The 20,427-nt window shown below is 45.4% G+C and overlaps 4 protein-coding genes across 7 annotated transcripts; 2 read left to right on the top strand and 2 right to left on the bottom strand.

Annotated features, from left to right (window-relative positions):
• Positions 1–497: 497 nt before the first annotated feature.
• On the bottom strand, positions 498–3,102 carry jmjd6 (jumonji domain containing 6, arginine demethylase and lysine hydroxylase). 2 transcript variants are annotated; one of them, XM_086089218.1, is made up of 7 exons: positions 2,678–3,102; positions 2,019–2,407; positions 1,796–1,934; positions 1,648–1,720; positions 1,281–1,416; positions 857–992; positions 498–780 (listed from the first exon to the last, which is right to left on the bottom strand). In XM_086089218.1, the coding sequence occupies exons 1-7, from the start codon at positions 2,804–2,806 to the stop codon at positions 649–651; spliced, it is 1,134 nt and encodes a 377-aa protein (XP_085945344.1). In that variant the 5' UTR covers positions 2,807–3,102; the 3' UTR covers positions 498–648. The 2 variants fall into 2 exon arrangements, with proteins under 2 accessions (XP_085945344.1, XP_085945336.1); XM_086089210.1 differs by having other exon boundaries at positions 1,648–1,934.
• mettl23 (methyltransferase 23, arginine) lies at positions 2,635–5,536 on the top strand. Of its 3 annotated transcripts, XM_086089240.1 has the most exons (6): positions 2,636–3,290; positions 3,374–3,447; positions 4,150–4,254; positions 4,331–4,568; positions 4,680–4,764; positions 5,092–5,536. In XM_086089240.1, the coding sequence occupies exons 3-6, from the start codon at positions 4,171–4,173 to the stop codon at positions 5,258–5,260; spliced, it is 576 nt and encodes a 191-aa protein (XP_085945366.1). In that variant the 5' UTR covers positions 2,636–3,290; positions 3,374–3,447; positions 4,150–4,170; the 3' UTR covers positions 5,261–5,536. The 3 variants fall into 3 exon arrangements, with proteins under 3 accessions (XP_085945374.1, XP_085945366.1, XP_085945357.1); XM_086089248.1 differs by lacking the exon at positions 3,374–3,447 and having other exon boundaries at positions 2,635–3,290; XM_086089231.1 differs by having other exon boundaries at positions 2,636–3,447.
• On the top strand, positions 5,229–17,168 carry casc3 (casc3 exon junction complex subunit). The gene is made up of 13 exons (XM_086089196.1): positions 5,229–5,369; positions 6,295–6,503; positions 7,092–7,116; positions 7,203–7,258; positions 7,330–7,548; positions 11,933–12,084; positions 12,157–12,318; positions 12,520–13,274; positions 15,211–15,381; positions 15,471–15,569; positions 15,668–15,828; positions 15,917–16,103; positions 16,234–17,168. The coding sequence occupies exons 1-12, from the start codon at positions 5,354–5,356 to the stop codon at positions 16,061–16,063; spliced, it is 2,172 nt and encodes a 723-aa protein (XP_085945322.1). The 5' UTR covers positions 5,229–5,353; the 3' UTR covers positions 16,064–16,103; positions 16,234–17,168.
• On the bottom strand, positions 17,104–20,427 carry LOC147181510 (uncharacterized). Its single transcript, XM_086089261.1, has 3 exons — positions 20,160–20,427; positions 18,957–19,277; positions 17,104–18,889 (listed from the first exon to the last, which is right to left on the bottom strand). The coding sequence occupies exons 1-3, from the start codon at positions 20,404–20,406 to the stop codon at positions 18,477–18,479; spliced, it is 981 nt and encodes a 326-aa protein (XP_085945387.1). The 5' UTR covers positions 20,407–20,427; the 3' UTR covers positions 17,104–18,476.

Below are 20,427 nucleotides of genomic sequence, written 5' to 3' on the forward strand. Positions count from 1 at the left end.
AGGACAAGAAAGAAAATTCAGGCCCGGGCCGCCAATAAAGTAAACCTGTTTATAATTGATACCCATTGTAATGCTTTTTTTGTAAACCCCAAAAATTCTTTAAAAAACTGAACATTCCAGTGTTACCCATATCATGTTAATACTTGGGCGGGCCACGACCCAAGTAAATTTCAAGAAAATTTAATAAAAATAAGTATATATATATATATATATATATACCGCATATAACATTAGTTTGCCGTCACTCACTAGTGGATCATGAGGTTAGAGGCTGCGAACACCCCGCAAACCCCCCCATTGGAGTCCACCCACCCAAGTACATTTCAAATCTGTGCATTCAATATGTTTACCAAACCCCACCCCACCCCAAAAAGGGGAAAAAAAAGGAGAATATGCTAATTCTGAACCACAAGTTACTATGACAAGGTAAGCGTGGGAAGAAAACCGGGCCCTTGTTTGCACAGTGCCGCAGCCCGTGGCAACATCACTCAATACTATTTCAATCTTAAAAACAGTTTATTAATCAACACAAATTATGTTTGACAAGGCACATGTGCTTCCCGGAACAACTCAAACATCTCCAACACAGGATCGTCTTCACCATAAAAACGTAAAAAAAAAAAAAAAGTTGCATCGAGTGTGGCGTCATCACCGCGATGAGCTCCTCTCTTTACTGACGCAGTCGTCGTGGCCGCAGGCGTCTCCGTTGGCCGCCGTGCTGCACGTGCGTCTCTTCTTCCTGCGGTGGGATGCCGCGTCGCCTTCCGAACACGACTCGGCCTGCGAGGGACACCGGCGGAAACGCGTCAAGAGACAAAAGGAAGACGCAAAACGGAGTAACATGGGCATAACGTACGTCAGAGTCTGAGTCGGACGAGCTGGATGAAGACGAGGACGAGTCGCTGGAGCTGTCAGACGCGATGCCCGTCGACTCCTGCAGGTCCACTCGATCGGCCAGCGCCGCCAGGTCGGGTCGCTCCTGCTTCAGAATCCTCACCAGCAAACACACACAAACAAAAACACTCAGCCTTGATACCATCAACCGAGTCACATGACCCGGTCAGTGGTCACACATAAAAATAATCGTTCAATCCAATTTAGTGCTACTTTGACTCAATTTGTTTTTAATGCAGGAAAACAAATATTTCACTGGATTAGAGAAAAAAAACTAAATAATATAACCTCAAATTTTGTCTCAGAACTGGAAAAATTCATAGGTCGGGGTGCTCGCCTGCAGCCAATCACTGACAATGTCGTCATGGAAACATCGTGCTTCTTACCGATACCACTTCCTAGACAGTTTGGGCCGTCCTCGTACAGTTTTGTGCCACACGATGGGGAAGTTGGTGGTGCTGGCAAAGTTCTGTGTAATGGCGATGGTTGTGTCCAGGTTGAGAACCACGTGCCACCAGCCGCCTGTTACCATGACAACCACAATATCAACACGCAGACGATCATGGTCAAACTGTTAGAAAAAGGGCAATTCCAAACCAAATTATCTTTGAAACCTGATTTAAGGGCTATCATAGATTATTTAAAAAATTGCAAAAAGATTTGTGGCTTGGGATCTTTCACAATAGCATCCTTGGCTTGCACCTTGTGCTCACTTACACGCTGACTAAAATGATCATTTAATTTCCCACTGACCCGGCACAAAGACGGTCTCTCCGGGTCTCTGCAGGATCTCGAGCGGTCGGAACTTGGGAGGCCACCCGGGCTGCTGTGTGCGGGGGTAGACCACGTTAAACCAGGTGATGGCCTCGTCCTGCTGGTTGCCTCCGTCCTCGCGGGTCACCTTGATGAGGTCTCGGGGCGTGTTGGTGGGGAACAAGCACCACCTCTTATGGCCATGGACCAGCGCGTTCCAGGCGCTGGTGCCCAGCGGGTCGATGTGGATGCCGGTGCCGGAGCGAGCGGGGCCCATCACAAACCACCTGAGGATTAAAAGAATAAATAAACGTGGGTCATGTCAATGTGGGAGGCGGCACGGTACAGAAGGTGCTGAAAGGGTCACTCGCCTATAAGGCGGCCGCCGCTTCTCTCCAGCGAACTGGAAGAGGTCGTCGGTGAAGAAGACAGGCACCTGGTAGTCTTGGAGCAGTTTTCGTCGTTTGGCGTGCTCGCCATAGCTGCTGTCAAAGATGTAGAGTGGGCTGTCGTCACGCGAGCTCTCCATGTAATCCACGTAGTACTTCATCTTCATCTTCACCGAGTAGCCGTCGTTGTCCTCGCCGCATTTGAACTTCTGGTTGCGATACTTGCGCTTCAGGCGCTCCACGGTCCATTTTTGCCGCGCGGGCCACGACTCCTGACATCGGAGCAGAACCACGGGCTTGTAGGGCCTCTCAAAGCGCTCGATGAAATTTTCGGGGCTCAGACGCTGCGCGTCCACTCGTTCCACATTGTCCTGTGGCGACAAACGTGGACAAAAGCACACTTTCAACCAGTTCACATTTGCACTAGCCTACAGTGCTTTTGACTGAGACTTTGTAATCGTCTGCCTACTTGATTGTTATTCCACAGATGATGATATTGTATGAACTAGTAGAGTTACGATTGAGCAAATGTTCGTCGGGTTCAATGATCACCATGAGAAGATTCTCGAAAGAGCGTTGGAGTGACGAGTTAGCCGCGGCGAGCTGCATTAGCTTAGCATCGCGTGCTCATTTTCAGTTACCTTGACGGAGCTGTGCGACACGTTAAAAGTGTCATGATAAGCGTGCTTGATCCAGTCTAATGAGTCCTTCAACTCGGGCCTGGCGCTTCGTTTGGCCTCTTTAATCCTCTTCTTGCTCTTGTGGTTCATTCCTCCTTCCCTTTCGTCTGTTCACTGTTCAGCGACCGTCGCTACTTAGCAAGCTAACAAGGAGCTAACGCTTTGTGCGCTCGTTCGCTTCTCAACAAGACCGAAAGATGGCCAGCGAGCTAATTTATTGATAAGGCGTCGAAACATGGCCAACGTAGCTTCATGTCAAGTTGTCAACTCTTATGACTCCGAACGGCACGTTTAATGCGCCTGCATGGCGAATGCAAGTAGAAGCTAGTTGAGTTAGCAGCAACAGAAAGACACAATGCTATGCTATCGCAACTGGTTGTCACTGTGGGACACGCCCCTAAAGCATTTATTCGATGCTCATTGGCCAGTGCGCATATTAAGCAGGGTCTTCCTATTGGTGTAAACGTACGATGGGCCTTCCCGCCAGGCACAGACGCTGATGTGATAGGCTGAGATTCATTGCCGGAAAGAGAGCTCCAAACCAAACGCTTCTGCTCAGTGCTAACTGCCGACGGTGAGGTTATTTGCTACAATTAATTATGCTTACATAATTATACTAAGAGGAGATGAATAACAGAGGACCGGAAACTCCCACAGTGGCTCATAGAATTTTCACTTTTGAAGAAACCAAGAATGACACGCATGAGTCGCTGAGTGTGTCCATTCCTGAGGTAAAACTCATGAAACAGCAAGCGAGGTGGTTGCCCCGGGAGACAGACGGCTGACTTCGGCCCAAATCATTGACAAAACACTGCAACAACTTGTCGCTCGTAAAGGACTTCGCTGACTAGCTTAGCTGTTGCTGTCGCGAAGGACCCGAGAAGCGGATAAATTGGGCCATATTTAGAAAGCACACGTTGGTTGCGTGCTTGTCGTCATTTATTATGTTTTATTCACTTTCAATAGTGGTTTTCCGTCTGAAAAGTGGATATGTCCCAATTTGTTCATGGTCCTTGAACGCACCTCGTGAGGAGTCAGAAAGCTAAATGAAGTTTTTTTTCAGCTTTTCTCCCGATGCAACTTTGCCGTAACAAATTGCCCATATCCCCTCACGCTAAATTATCGTTTTATGCCGAAATGGTGGCTTAATTACTTATACTGTTTGTGTTAAGTGCTTATGGATAAAATAATGTGTGACGTCATGACCAAACATGACAGGGCAAGTAGGACAAAAAACAAAACTGTTAAACACTAAGGGTTGTGTTTACATTTATTAATTTTAGGTGGAGATCTGCATGCTACTTATAGTGATCTGATATGCATAACAAATGTAATGCCCCAAGACTTTTGCAAAAAAAATACATGTTCATCCATCTGAGTGATGACGAAAGCAATAAGTCTGTCTTGTTAAAGGTTATTTGCTGTGCGGACAGGTCCTGGATGCGCAGTACGGCATGTACGTGTGGCCTAGTGCAGTGGTGTTGGCTCAGTACATCTGGACCAGAAGAACTGAGATGAAGGACAAGACTGTACTGGAGGTGAGGCTGGCGGCCACGTACGTTGATGATGACGATGATAATACTGCTGATGATGATGACGTATTTGCTTCCACAGCTGGGCGCAGGCGTGAGTCTTCCAGGTGTGCTGGCATCCCGCTGCGGCGCCAAGGTCATCCTGTCAGACGACGCCAACGCGCCGGAATGCGTGCAGAACTGCAGACGCAGCTGTGAGGCCAACAATCTGTGTGACGTGCTCACGCTGCCTCTCACTTGGGGGGAAATCTCACCCCAACTGCTTCAGCTTCCGCCCCTGCACCTTATGTTGGCGTCCGACGTTTTCTATGAGCCGCGAGGTAAGCCCATCCACTTGACCATAAACAACGCTTGACACATTTACAACTTTCATTCTGCAGGAAGTAGAAACGTTCCCACCTTCCAATCTTGTATTGAACAACTGTTTGCAGATTTTGAAGACATTCTGGTCACTGTGGCTTTTCTTCTGCGAAAGAACCCCAACGCTCAGTTTTGGGTCACATACCAAGAACGAAGGTGCGTCTTTCTTTTTTGCTCTCTCTGACGCCATTGTTGCATCATGGGTAATTGTTTTTAACATCGTAACATCACTCAATGGCTGTGTTGCAAATCATTTCCTATTCTCTATATAGTGTGCTCTATTGTGAGTTGCCTATTTTGAAGTGTTCAGGATCATTCAGTCATTCTGTGCTCCCTCACCACTACACAGGGATTTTTATGTAAAGGGAGGAGGAGATCATGAGTGAATGATTATGAACACACACACATTGTAACGGCAGCTCTACGAAGCACAAAAGCAATTGTTTTGGCAAAAATGGGTTTGCAACTTTGCACGTCTTGTAGTGCCGATTGGAGCATTGAGGCGCTGCTGCACAAGTGGAAGCTGGCCTGCATCAACGTTGATCTGGAAACATTTGAGGCCAACAAATCTGAGCTGGCGGGATCCAATCTTCCCGGCAGCCACACCATTCAGATGATGATTATGACACTGAAGACGAACAAGGACACGTGAAAGGCCACATTCACGTCCTCCTAGTGTGCCTAAAGCAGCAATGAGAGCAACTGTCTGGAAGGAGAGGTTCTCATTTGTGGAGCTTTGTTGGACATGATGGCGACATCGAGTGAGTGGAAATGTCCGACAAATGCAAAATGTCCCCACCGGTCAGTCCAAGAACACTGTTGACTGTTTTTTTAACCTCTGGTTAGAAGAGGCAAATGTAATGATTAATAATTTGAAGGACAGAACACAAATTGAATGATGAAAACATGAATTAAAGTTTGAATCACATTTGAATATTTGTGACCTATAATTATAACTGACACTGAACGGTTCTCAAATGTCAGTTTTCCAGCAGTTTAATAACAACATGAGTAGTGCGATGAAAATAACATTTGCAAACTGCCTTAATCACTTCTCGTCTGTTGTGTGTGTTCATATACCCGTTTTGGGCACTGCAACCATGAGAGAAACCTTAAAAAGAGAAAATTAACCGGCAACAAAGTCATGGAGTTTAGTTTTGACGAAGAGAGCAACATAACATTTTAATGTTTGGATAAAGGTAGTTTAAGTTTTTTTAAACCTTTTTTGCATATTCATCGTCACGACCCACCTCAGCCAGCACTAAGTTACAGATACACTATTGTATCATTATCCATTGCAGACATAACCCTGCCAGCAAGCTGAATTCTCGCGGTATTTTTGAGTTCACAAACTCCGGAGAATGTGAAGAACTCCCTTGAGTGAATCACAATTCTCAATCTGGCTTGTGAGGTTATTGCAGACATATATTTAAAAAGAAGAAGAAGATGTAAACGTGCGAGAAAAGAAACGCTAAGATAAAAAAGACTGAAAAAAAAAAAAAAAACATCAATTATTGCTTGTTAAATTTGTCTCTGGTTGTCAATACAGTCATTACTGTATTCTCTTGCGTGTGGGTGTTTATATGGCAAACCAGCTGGCGGCGCTAATGAGAAACATGATACGAAAATACGACGACGAAGAAGACGCAGTCACCCACCCCCCACAATGCATTTGTGCGTTTCCAGCATCTGCGGAAGCTAAGATGGCGGACCGGCGACGAAGGAGGAGGCGCGCGTCCCAGGACAGCGACGACGATGACGACGAGTCCGCTTCGGGCTCGGAGAGTCGGGAGTCGGGCTCCCAGACGAGCAAGAGCCGCGGCAGCAGAGAGCCCGAACCGGTCGAGACCGCTTCCGACCGCGTCGAGGCCAAGAAGGAAGTGCAGTCCGAGTGTGTGAGTGCTGTTAGCTCCATGCTAACGTTAGCGCGTCCGCCTGGCGGTTTCTCTTCAACAAATGTCGTCATGGCGAAAGAAAAGGCTTCCTTCAAGTTTAATGTTTAAAGTACGAAATACCGTCGTCGTACACGAGTTTACATGAAGACGCCAATCGTGTCACATGAAGGAAAGCTCTAGAGTGCAATATTGATCTTACTTTTGCGACTTCGGGTCCTTGTGCGTGACGTCACAATTTGTTTAGTGCTGCTTTTCAAGTTGAGAAGCCCAGCAGGTGTCTTTATGAGGTTATGAACATGACTCAATGTAATCCGTCTGCTTGGGCTACAAGCTAAAGTAAGTAGGATGTTAAAGCCATCAAAATATAAAATTTTCCCCACTTCTTTATGCTTTTTCTCATTGAATATTAATGAGAAATCCGACCGTTTAAAATGTCAGGCGTTTTTGACTAGAATAGCTTGAAAAAGGCATCCTGGGCATTCACAACTAAAAATGATCTTGCAGACCCAGAAAAAAACTATGTTGCATAGGACCATTAAACGTGTCATTGTTTTCTGAGTAAAATGTGTCTTGTTTCCGCTTTTGCAGGAGAGTGAAGATGGAGTAGGAGAAGGTAAAATCGCATCTGTCATCTATTTTTGCTCGACTTTGTGCTTGTTCATACTTGACATATTTCATGCGGATGATTGTGCATTCCAGCCGTTCTCTCAGACTACGAGAGCGCAGATCCGGAAGAAAACGCCTCCCACTCCGAGGTAACAACGCCCTCAAACGCCATCACGAGCTCAACTCTGTCTTGGGAAACGTTAACTTTGTCTTTGTGTAGGGAGCGGAGGAGGAAGACGACGGAGACGGATACAGTGACGAAGAAGCTCCGGTGGCAGCGACAGGTCAGTCCGAGCTTGTCGCGGCGGCCGAAACGGCACCAGGAGAGGACGATGAAGATGTGGAAGAGAGGAGTAAAGAGGAGGAGGAGGAGGAGGAGGAGAAGGAGTCTGAGGAAAAAGGGAAGTTGGCAGGAGAGCGGCAGAGCGGCGACGGTCAGGTTAGTGAAGTGCTCGCTTCCAAGTTTTTACACCACGTCAACTTTTATTTGACATTGGGTGGACTTGATGCACGTAGCAATGTAGCATTTCCGTGGTCAGCACAACATGAAAAGTCACGAGTTGGTGTCAAATTGTGAAATCACAATATTTATTTTGCACGGTGATCATACTGTCACAAGTATTGCAACTCCAAACTAGCCTGGAAAACAGACACATCGTTGTTACCATCAGATGCGTCAGTGTCAGCATCAAACGTATTTCTGAGGCGGGACAAACCTTACCAAACAGAAACAGAACAGAAATTCAATCCGCGTAGAACAGATGTGACATCATAAAAGCGGGGGGTATGTGTGGAAGAGCAGTAAACACTAGTGTTGTCAAAAGTGTCGATAATAACACGTCGTATCCGGATTCGATACTACTTTGTAGGGGTGGGAATCTTTGAATGTCTCACGATTCGATTCCGATTTCTGGGTCTGCGATTCGATTCAGAATAGATTTTCGATTAGGAGCTAATTTTGATTCAAAATGATTTGATTGACAATGACTTTTGCTTCAATCTATAGATGTGCAAGGAATTGTAATGATCTAATCCAGTCTGACTCGCTAATGCTAATTAGCACGCTACTCGCGGGACTTTTATCATTCAAAAGAACGTCTCTACACTGCAAAAAAAAAACTTTTATTGGAATAACTTGATCTTGACTTTTTCCTTCTACTCTCCAATGTGGCTACAACTTAACAGTGCATTAGACTGCTTGGAACCACACTGCCCCTAAGTGGTCAAATTGGGTACAACATGAACAGCGCTCCAAATAAAGGCGCACACAGACAAAAGCAAGACAGAATAAAATAATTTAAATAAAACCGATTTTGGGACATTTAAAAACGATTCTGAATCGTACTAAATGAGAATTGCGATTCTTTTGCGAATTTTATTTTTTTGGGCACACCCCTACTACTTTGTCATAGTATCAATAAATGGTAGCGTTCCCGCAGCACAGCCTACAGTGGCCGGAGAGCCCACATTGCTACTTCGCTTGCTCAGCTATGTTTTACAGATGCTAAGTATGGCCAGTGCGGTGGCAAGAGGGCCAAACCAGCCAGTCTTGGTGGACAAGAAAAATATTGTTGTTGTTTGTTATTAGTCATTAGCTGCGGGCTCACGATTAGCTTTGTGCGCAGTGAATGTCTACGTACCTGTGTATTGCTGCTTCAAGTTGTGCCTCAGAGCGTGTTTATTACAACTGTGCTTATTTGCGAGCCAAAAAGGGCAAGACACACAGAGCAGCACATTGACATGCTTATCTATATTGTGAAAAATCTTTCAACTGCAAAGAAAATTCAGACCAATGATAAGACAAACTTAGACAGTCATCATAGAATAAAGGGCACTTTCTAAACCCTTGTATGCCTTAATAGATATTTGAAATTGTCGATTTTAGCCTTTTAAAAAAGGTGTAGCTGAGTGCAACTGCAGCATTTGATGTTCATTTTTACTGATTGTTTATTTATTTTTGTGTAGTTTACTACCTCAAAATATAGATTACTTATGTAATTAACTTAAAATCTCTTTCTTATTGATGTTTCCTATGTCTGTTGTCACTACAGACAACCAAAAATTTTGTCATAGTGGCAATTTTTGTATGACATAGTCTCCCATTTGTGTTATTTATGAATTTATTTGCATGTGAAAAAGTGATTTTCTTTCGTTTTTTTTATTTTCTGATTATTAATAATTTTATTTAATTGATTATTTGCGGTCATGTTAATAAAATGTTTTTTTCCATGCATTTGTAAAGCATCTTTTTTTTTATTTTATTTTTTATTTTTATTTTTTAATCTCTGCTGTATGGAAAATGGTATTTAGTGTTTTCCTTGGTATCAATATTGAGTTTGAATTTTTGTATCGTGACAACCCTAGTAAACACACTATGAATTGTATATTTAGGGATGCGCCGAAATGATTTTTTTTGTCCGAAACCCAAAATGAGAAATGCATCATTGCATTTATTATAATTAATTAAAATTACAATATTATTATAAAATATTTAGGCCTATTTCGCACAGCCATTTTAACAAAGCAGGATATACATTGAAGTGCGTCCACACCACAGACATCAGAGATATGTTGGCGAATGGTACAAATAAACACCAAACACGGGATGAGCAACTGAGCATTTTCTGGCGGTGCAATTGCACTTTATAGTCAATGTACAGTACTTCGCACCGGCGGGCACGGATGCGGGCGGATGACGCATTTTTGGAGCGGGACATGATGCGGCGCACTTAAAATCGGCAATAAATACATTTCTTCGCACCAGCCAATCGGCTATTGGAACGGACTGCAAAGTCACACACAGCGTCCTGTACAGATCTGTAGTCACCTGGAGATAGTGTTACTTGTTTAAAATGTTGATAGCAATAGTGCTAACATTAGCTCAAGTATTTAGCACGGCCACCAGAATGCAAGTGAAAAGATGGAAGCGCTCGAGGGGCTCTCATCAAAGAAAAAAGGAAGGCGCTGCAGGAGAAAGAGAGGCTCACCTGTAGTGCAATACTCGGCAGCGCTCTCTTTTTCGACATAGTTTACAAGCGACCCTCTCCTTCCGGTGTGCACAATGAAGCTGCCGGTACTCACAAACGCCATTGAGCAGCAAGGCGGACACTCACTCCCGTGTTTGGTGTTTTATTCAAACAGAAACTTGCTTGCAGCAAGTTTTTTTTGCTTGCGTCACCACATCCTCCTCTTTCGGCCATATTCTTTTGGCTTGAATTTTATTTCGGCCAAATGCCGCAAATGGCAATTTTTTTTGTCATTTTCGGTCGGAAATTTTAAGTGGCCGAATATTCGGTGCATCACCAATGATATTCACATGTAAGTCCTCAACAGTAGCGGTGGGTGTATAGAATATGGAGTAAACATGGCTACTTGAAGAGAGACAGTAGTGAATGACTTGCGTCGTTGCGTAAAAACTTGATGGTTTATGTGATGATAGACGTCCGGTGCCGGAGTGATGTTGCTCAAGAAGAATACGTCACAGCAAATAAACAAATTTGATTGCGCGGTTCGTTTTGAGCCGTGCTGAAATCGCTTTCAACGGCTGAGTAACCAAACCAACTTTCTTCAGGCTTACTACAACCTCAAAAAACGTATGTGGTCTGTACACATAAAATGAAAATAACTTGCAGTGGAGACGGGGATTGTGTCAGCTCAGGAATAGCTGTGTAGTTGACGGCCGTTATTTTTGTCACTAAAAATTCTTCAATAAACACAATTTGCGTTATGTATGCCAAATGGAGTTTGTCCCCCCCTCCTCCCTCCCAAAAAACAATGTAAAAAATATTTAACAAATGCAGAACCGCAAGTATGTGTCGGTCCACAGTATAGTTTTGTTTTGTTTTTTTAATTTAAAAAAATCAAGACAGAACAGTGAAAGTTCATACTAGGGCTGGACAATAAATAAAATTAATTTGTCAATTACGTCATCATTTTAAAAATTGAATCGTTGAAAATTTGCTAAATCGTGAAATTGAGTTTTGTCTTCTGGATTATTAAAAGCTGCTGTTCTTATGTTCTGTTACATCCAAATGTTTTTGTGAGTTGTAATTTTGCCCAATGCTTGATGGGTGGTTTACAAGACATGTTTTACAGTAACTACAACTTTGTGGCATTTAAGTACAAACTATTAAGTTTATGTTAAAACTAATTTAGAATCAGCATACATTATTGTTGTCTGAACATTATGCACAGGAATTCTTTTTGAATAAATTAAACCTTTAAATAAATGTTTCTTGGGTTTATTAGATTCAAATTGTATTAGTCCAGAATAATTGCAAAAATCGAGATTTTCATACTCTAAACGAGGAGCTTCTTTGCTCTTCTGCACTTAGTGAAGTAACGTCGGAACGAATGTTAGCCATGCTAGTTGTTGGCTCGGTAGCAAGTCGATAGTTTTACCAATTGTTAACACAATTTCAACTCTCGTTAGCTGCTTACAAATGTACGTTTCAAGACAATGTTATATAATTAATTGCATTAGAGGTGCTCCAATTGATCGTCAACTAATCGATGCTGTAATTACTCGCCAACTATTTGACAATCGATTTGTTGGTAAAATTCTCTAAATCGTCCGTATTTCAATCTCTCACCAGTAAATGCACTCCGATTAAAGTAAAAAAATAATAATAATAGATCTTAATCGGATTTATTGATTTAATAAAAAAAAAATTGCCAAGCGGGTGAGTCTAGTCTAGTTGCAGCTAGGGCTGAACAAATAATTGCATTTGCAAAAGAATCGCATTTTGATAAAACGCAATTTGCTGATCACAAAGTCTGCCATTTAGCTTGTGATAGACTCGCTCCCCTCATGTGACCTGCAGGAGTCCACCGTGGACCCCGAGACCAAAGCAGGAGGGCAGTCGGAGCAGCAGCAGCTTGATGACGACGAGGACCGCAAGAACCCGGCTTACATCCCTCGGAAGGGTCTTTTCTTCGAGCACGACGTCAGAGGCCACACCCAGGAGGAGGAGAGGTATCAGCGTCTTCGTTGTCTGTCTTCATCCAGGAACGGCGTCTCAACTTGTCCCCTTTGCGCCCCGTCTAGGCCCAAAGGCAGAAACAGGAAGCTGTGGAAGGACGAAGGGCGCTGGGAGCACGACAAGTTCCGCGAGGAGGAGCAGGCGCCCAAAAGTCGTGAGGAACTCATCGCCAGCTACGGTTACGACATCCGAAACGGCGAGCGCACCTTCACGCATCGGCGACCTCGGTGAGCAAGCTCTGCCGCAGTTCTTCTTCTCCTTTTCAAAATGTGAACATAATTTTCATTCAATCATGTCCATGTCATTTGCGTTTGGATGAAGGAGAAAAAAAAAGTATGCAAAATAAATTTTAGTGAGAGAAACGATGGGAGCTTTTCTTTTGGGGCCCCTCTTGCGTAGTGTTAAGTCAAGTTTGTTTGTGTGTGCAGGTCGTCCATGTCCCCCAACAGAGAGCAGCGATGGCGGGAGGGTGGAGAGCGAGCGCAGCGCTCCTGGCAGAGCAGTCGAGGAGGAAGGGGCGGCGGGTTTTCCACTCGAGGCGGTCCTCCTCATCACGCACCTCCCGCCTCAGTCCCGCTTGCGTCGGGCCATCGCGGCAACGCCTACCGTAGCCGACCTCACCACTTCCCATCACAACAGCCCCAGTACGGAGGGAGTGAACCACATGCTCCTCAGATTCACGCCAGAGAACGAGCGGGTCCTAAAGCCCCGACTGAGTTGCCGGCAGAAAGGGGGCTTTCTGGCAGGGGGGGTCGCAGTGGCGGGGGGAGGGTGACCGAGGACCCCCTGCTCAGCAAAGAGGACCGCCTGAGTAACGCCGCGCCGTCTGTTCAGCACGCGCCGTATCGGAGTACATCACCTAGAAGACAGCCGCCAGAGCAACAAGGAGGCACCTCCCCCACGCAACCCCCCCACGCGTCGGCAGCCCCCCGGGAAACCTCGCCTCCCGCCGAGCGACCCGTCGAGCGAAAGTCGTACTCGCTGGCCCGCAGGAGTCGCTCTCGGCCGGCTGAGCTGGGCAGCAAACAGACGTCGGTGGAGGAGGCAGGGGTAGGAGTGAAGAACCCGGCGGGGGCAGGGGGGGGCGTGGCCGAGCTAGAACAGGACGTGGCTCAGCTGAATCTGGTGTCTCGACAGTCATGGAACCAGAACCCCGCCTCCTACGTACACTCGGAGATAAGAGGTGAGAGAATGTTGTCATTTCTGACCCGCCTGTAGCTATATGCTCATCCCTCGCTCCGTCACACCTTTACATCATAAAAGGGTTTGGGGGGTGGGCTCATGAAATTCCAGATGACTACTCTGGCCCTCTCGGCAGCCCACCATTATAAAAGCTGACAGAATTTGTGAAATGATGACTTTCGGATAAGCCACTTTTTTTTTGCCATGTGTTGAACCCTGCGGCTTTTAATGTGCCGTGCTTCATTTAAGAATTGTTACTCAGGGTTTTTCCTGGCTCAAAATGAGGCAGAGGTGGATACCATCCTGACTATGATGGTATGACACTGATACCAGGTATCAGTGTCATACCATCATCAGTGTCCGTGCCAATGCCAGTTTAATTTTATGGTATATGGTACTCGCGGCGGCTCCTGCAGCCGTTTTACGATCAGGAACTAGAAATTAGAAATGATGTGAATAGAAAGTTGCCATTAATTTTATGCAATTTTAAGGGAAAATAATACATTGGGATATGCACGATATGAAAAATTTACACCAATAACTTCCTGCTCTGATACCTTTTTTTGGGGTGCGGGGGGGACTACAAATATATCTGTTGTTGCAGCTTAAAAGAATAAAGGGTCATTGAAGGATAAGTTTCCCTTTTCCAACACAAGCTGATTCCGATCAACAGGATCGTTATCAGAGCTTGCTGATGAGCTGATCATATATCAGCTGTGTTGGAGAAGGGAAACATCCAAAACCCGCAGGACTGCGGCCCGCGAGGACCGAGTGTGCCCACCCCTGTGTTAAAGCGATTCTGCCATAACATTTCATGAGTGGGAAGTATCGGCCACTGTTTTTGCCAGTATTCAAATTAAGAATTTCCGTTGCATGATGTGGTGACATCTTAAAGTACAGCCCATCAAACGCACAGACGCTTTCACATATAGATGAAAAATGTATTTCAAGGTTTAAACCAGCAAGACAAGCAGACGCCCATCATGTCAAAAATGCACACGTGTCATCGTGGCACAAGCTCATTCTGGGGCCAATGAACAGTTTTGAATGCACTTCATGTTTGTTCAAGGGTGCCAGGTTTTCTCTTGTTAGACTGCAAGGAGAAATTCCGGGTAAATACACCGCAAACTAGCATTAATGAGGAGGAGAAGGCAACCCGGTTGCCAACAACAGTCGCAAGGTGATTACATCATCAAAATGTGCCGCGTGGTTCCCGTATGTTGCTTGCATTGTAAAACTTAAAAACACAACAGGAATAATTACACGCATTGATTGTATATTTTAAATACAAAACCTTATTAGTTTATAAAACATCACTAGTGCTAATGCTACGTGATTGGACGATGCCATTCAACGGGTAATTAGCATCGACTTTGAGAATGATATTCCATCAAATTACGAATATTCACACACAAACACTATGGTAAGATAACACTAGTCAGTCACAGGCACATTTTTTCCCCGATGTGTGGAAAACGAGTTTTGTTAAGAGCTCAAATGGACCTTTCTTTTGTCTCATTGCGTACTCCATCCATGCACGACAGTCATTCTTTTTGGGGTATCAAGTATTCTTAATTTACCCTCTTACTCATTTAATTTCTCCTTGTTTTTTTAAGTTATATTTATAGTTTAATTTTAAACGGATTCAAGGGGGGGGGGGCAAAAGACTTGAATTATGAACTAGTTCATTTTGGAACGATGAACAGTTTGGAAAAAAAATGCCAATTCTAAACTATGAACTAACTAGTTCATTGTCAAATTTGTGAGTTGGACTTTGAAGAAGTTTGCATTGAAAATGAACTTTCCCAACGCTAAAGGTTGCAAAAAAAATTCTCCATCAACGTTGTATACTCTTGCGCATTTCATAAGAGAAGTTGTAAATCTATTTTTTATACCACAAAATGTGTTTGTTTGTTTTTTTCTCTTGTGCTCCACAGGCCTAAGCGGCGGCTTGCACGTTCCCGCCGGTGCGCCGGCGTTCTCGGGTTTGGATGAACTGTCGGGCGGCTCCAACCGGGCCAAGCGTTACTCGTCCCAACGGCAGAGAGGCGTTGCCGAGGCGGCGCCCTTGCACATGGGCGTCATGGAGGGACACTACTACGAGCCCAGTTAACTTTTTTTATTTTTATTATTCATTCTTCTTCCTCCTCTTGACTCAAATTGACACATGTAATTTAAATGTTTTGGAATTTGACAGTAACGTACCAGGGACCAATTTACGCGCACGGTGATGGCTCGGCCCCCATCGCACCCCAAGGCATGCTGGTACAGCCTGAGATGCACATCCCCCATCCGGGTTGGTTTTCAATCAAAACCCATTCAAGCAGCTCCAAATTTTGTAAAAAAAATTTTTTTTTAATAATTAAATGCTGTTTGTGCTTGTGGCCTCCTCAGGTCTCCATCCGCACCAATCGGGAGGCCCCATCGCAAACTCCGCCCTCTACGGACCTCTGTCACCAGGGCAACCGCAGCAACTTCTGCCGCCGCCGCCACCGTTCTACCCACCGCAAGGGGTCATGACCTTCTCATACCCCACCATGTACCCGAGCCCTCAGGTACAACGAGAAACAGCACACCATCTCAAAATGGCGTCCATGTCGCCCCATCTGAAAAGGATGGCGTGCCGCCGCTTCCTGTGTTTAGGGTCAGTCGCAGGTGACGTACGGGGGCGTGACCTATTACGACACGATGCAGCAGCAGGCTCAACCCAAACCTTCGCCGCCCCGCCGCACGTCCCAACCCGTGACTGTCAAGCCCCCGCCTCCTGAAGTGCCCTTTGCCTCCGAGTAACCCGCATTCGCCCCCTCCCGGACCAGGCGCACACAAGCAGGTGAGCATCATCACGTCGTTGTTTAGCCCAAATTCCGAGAGATGAGCTCCTTCTTATGCATTTCTTGACCAGTTCAAACTTCGATTAATTGAAACGATTGCATTCTCCGCTAACTGCTTTTGTTCGTCAGATCCGGCGTGGAACTTCCGTTCCGCACGCAGCAGCCGTCTGGACCGACCAATCATGTGACCCTCAGCCTCTCTGCTGGATTCCCTCTTCCAGCACGTGGGTTTGAAGCGTGCGTGCGTGCGTACGTGTCCGGACGACGGTGACGCTCCTTCCTGTCAGGTGACGTGACCGCGTCCACCAGATGTCCTGGCACCCGTTGGCCTTCCTCCTGTTCAGCCCGCCCGTGACAGTCGGGGCAAAACCAAACATTGACAAAATCCTTTTGAAGGTTCCGGTCCACTCGAGTTTGTGGCAACGTGGTGAGGAAAAAAAGTTAAGATAGCAAATGTAGTCATTTGTTGTTTTGGTTTGTTGGTCACAGGCAAGAAAATTTATTGAACGTTTATTTAGATCAGCAACTTGTAGTTCATTTTTTATTTCTTTTCTGGAGTATTTTTATATGTTTGTTGTATTTAGTCTTCAAGCAGTGAAACGTGACCCCCAATAAAAACTTTTCACCTTTTTTTTTCTTATTTCCATTTTTGTCTGTCATCGGTAATTGGCAGCTACTAAAGCTTTACATTCAACAAGAATTTTGTAGAGTAAACATTAATAATCATTACAATCTGCTTTTGGTGGTGGCTCCACGTCTCCATAAGTGTGAATAAGAGGTATTAAATGGAGGCACTTTTTGGGTTGTCGTTTCCTTGAACGAGTTGAGCTGATCAGCCAAACACAAAATGGCCGAGGAACTTACAAATGTGTTACATAACCCGCTCACAGAGTATACTTTATAGTATAGGCTACTTTTTACAAATGTCTATTGCAAGCTAACAATTGTGGCGTGGGGAGATGCGGAGAAACTGTCAATGATATCGGCACGGTGGACAAGAACATTTGGAAAACTTTATTGTTCACAGACCAACGAAGAGCAAATCAATAAATACAAGAAAGGAACTTTTGGCCTGGTGCTCATCTGACTGACAAAAAACTCAACTTTCGAATGACTGTCTTATTATGCAACAGAACAATGAATTATGAAATGTTATGTTTGCCGTTTATGAAATGTTGACTCCATAAAGTAATTTGTGTTCACAGTTGTAAGCTCGGTAACATTTATTTTCATGTGTCCAACTGTACATGTTTGCATCAATTGAATTTGGACCCTAGAATCTCGTCTAACATGGGATCCAACCAACCTGACGATTCTTCACAAAAGCCCAACCAAGCTGGTAAATTTCCAGCTTCTCTGAGACCTGAGGTGCTGAGACCGCACCCCTGATGCGGGGGTGGGGCCACACCGGTATAAGACCCGTGACCCACACCCGCTACTTCCTCTTCTCTTTCTCTTTCCCTTTCGCCTCTGCCTCAGGCCCAGCGAAACATGCCGTTGTCGTACCTGCCAGGCTCTAACGGATCGCAGGGCACTGAAACCGAAACAAAACAAGCCCTCTCCAACCGCCAGGTCGACCTCTAATCCAGGACCATATCTCCGCTTCTCGGGCCAAACTGAGACCATCTGTAAGTGCAACTTTGCAAACATTAACCAGATTGTACAAATCGGTGCATCCGATTGGGTTAAGCAATTAGGTTCAATGTTGGGTCCCATGTTGGCTTGATTAGGAAGTGCCATCACCTCGTTTAAGACAGTTTCTCTTCTTTTTGTTTTTGATTATTTTATTTTAGTTATTGTTTCCAATTCCTATCGCAGTAGTTAAGAGTTTTTGCTTCTCTTAAGTTCCAAGTCGATTTCCCCAAATAGAAAATAAACATGCACAAAATCACCCTGATTGTATACTATGTGTGTGTGTTTTTTATCAATTTATATTAACCTCCAAGTTGAACAAAGAACTCACAAAATTGTTAAAGGGTACAACCTTCATTTTAATGACTGGTTCAACGAGGTTCTCGTCTGTTATCCTGATAAAATTATCAAAAATAGATGTGGTGATCCGCAGGCTTGACTCAATTGAATTAATTTAAATATTACATTTGAGTCTCCTTCAATTAATGAGTGGATGGATTGTTAATTTAATAATTAACAATTATTCATTTAATAGTTGAACCGATTTACCCTACAGAATGTGTAATTACGTAGCTAGCTCATGAATTTGTCTTTTATAGGTGCAATGCATCATGGGATATTTCTTTTTTAGTGCCCATCATTGATTGTGTTTCAAGATGCATTGTGGGATACACTGAGAGCACAAAATGGCCGACTCGCTATACAGTGAGTGGATAGGGAGCGTTTCCAACATGTCATAGTCACGTGCTGGCCGCTTTGTTGCCGGCGCTGCTGTGGTTGTCGTGCGCTTTGTGGTGCGCGTGTGTGCGCATGTGTTTCTTGAGCGTGTCTCCGTCGCTGAACATGCGTCGACAAACGGCGCACCTGTACGGCCGCTCGCCCGTGTGGATGCGCACGTGCCGCCGCAGGTTTCCCCTCTGGCTGAAGCTCTTGGCGCAGAAGGTGCAGCGGTGCGGCCGCTCGCCCGTGTGCGTGCGCACGTGCCGCCGCAGGTCGGCCGACTGCGCGAAGGATTTGCAGCACCAGTTGCAGGCGTACGTCTTGCGCTTCTGTTCCAGGTGCAGACGCAGCCGGGCCGCCTGAGTGAAGACCTCGCCGCAGCGGGGACACTCGTACACGATGGTGCCCGTCGCCGCCGCCTCTCCAAACCGGCCTTTAAAAAAAGCAGAACAAGTGGATCAGAATCATTGTCAGGTAAATTCGCTATCCATCATTTTTACCATTTCTTTCCACTTCCTGTCGCTCCCTCGCCGTATTGACGTCGGTCTTGCCCTCGGAGATGCAAACGTGCACGCTGGCCACGGCCACCTCTGCGCAATTTTTGCGAGGTGTCACCTTTAAATCATCCTGTTCTCGTTTGAAGACAGGAGGGGGCGGGGCCGGTGGCTCCGCTCTGAGCGATGGGGCGAGAAGCGCTTTGGGAAAGGCCTCGTCCGGGCGGGGGAGCCCCGCCCCCATCCGCTTGGTCGTGCTCACCCGGGGCGTTGGGATGCAGTTGGGGGCGCAAACTTGGTCACAAGCAACATGAGACTTGTTCGAACCTGAAAGCACAGGGGAAATAACACTCAAAATGGCAGCAAAATATGCATGTGAGGTGTTTCACATTACTTGTTTATAACTCTTGATCCTTGAGGCATACTAAAGACAAACTAGAAAATGCCATTTCTGGAGAAATTGCGTGTGAAAGCTGTAAGGCTGAATAAAAACCCGTGGAATAAATGGAAGAGCTCCTGGCGTGAAAAATGGGGAATTGTGGGTAAGGTGTGAATCCTGAGAATGAAAATAATAAATGCGCCCATGGCGTGAATATTAGGAATAGTTTGAAATTGGAAATTAAGTGAATGGGATGAAAAATGTGCAAGTAAATGTGAAATGTAGACTCTTCCATTAAGAATGAATGGGGGAAAATAGGGTACAAAATGGGGAATTGTGGTTAAGGCGTGAATATTTGGAATAAGAAAAATACACTAAGAATGGCGTGAATTTTTGGAATATGTTAAAATTGGAATGAGGAGAATCGGATGAATTATGTGGAAGTAGATAGATGCCGAAAAAGTGGTTAGTTTGAAGTATAGGAATAACATATTGTGTGAAGGCTCCCTGCTTGTTAAAATCCTTCTTTGGCTGTTAATGGCAGTGGAAGACACCTGAGAACTGTTAGTGATGGATGAGGGAACCCACTTGCATGATGTCCAAATGCACCAACACAAGTACATAAATCACGTGTTCCCTGCTTGTTGAAAAATAAACAACAAATTGGACTTTTTAACGGTTGCCGAATAAAAGCTCCTGAGTGGAACTTGATAGGGAAGGCGTTTCAAGTTGCACTCGAGCCGAGGCGTGCTTCCAAATCTCTCGCAAAGATTAAAGCGCTCCCATTTGGAGCGAGCTTCAGGAGCTAGCTGCCCTTTCAGCAGACTTACCGAGAGGCTGCGGCCGGGCCCGAAGCTCGTCAGTCGGCCTCAGGAAGTCGCCGAGCTGCCGCCGCAGGCTCTCGTTCTCCAGCCGCGTCCGGAGCGTCTCCTCCCGGTACTCGCTTACCGCGTCCTCCACCACGTCCACGATGTCCCGCAGCAGCTGCGTGAGCCGCTCCGTCAGGTAGCCGCTCAGCAAGTCCGCTTTGCTCGTTTGGCCGATTTTGTTCATCTTTGTTGACTTGCATTGAATCATTCCTCGGGCCGGAAACGACCG

The sequence above is a fragment of the Leptonotus elevatus genome, chromosome 1 (genome assembly GCF_054856555.1).
Source record: "Leptonotus elevatus isolate MCC_2025b chromosome 1, RoL_Lele_1.0, whole genome shotgun sequence".
In the NCBI taxonomy this organism is placed as follows: Eukaryota; Metazoa; Chordata; class Actinopteri; order Syngnathiformes; family Syngnathidae; genus Leptonotus; species Leptonotus elevatus.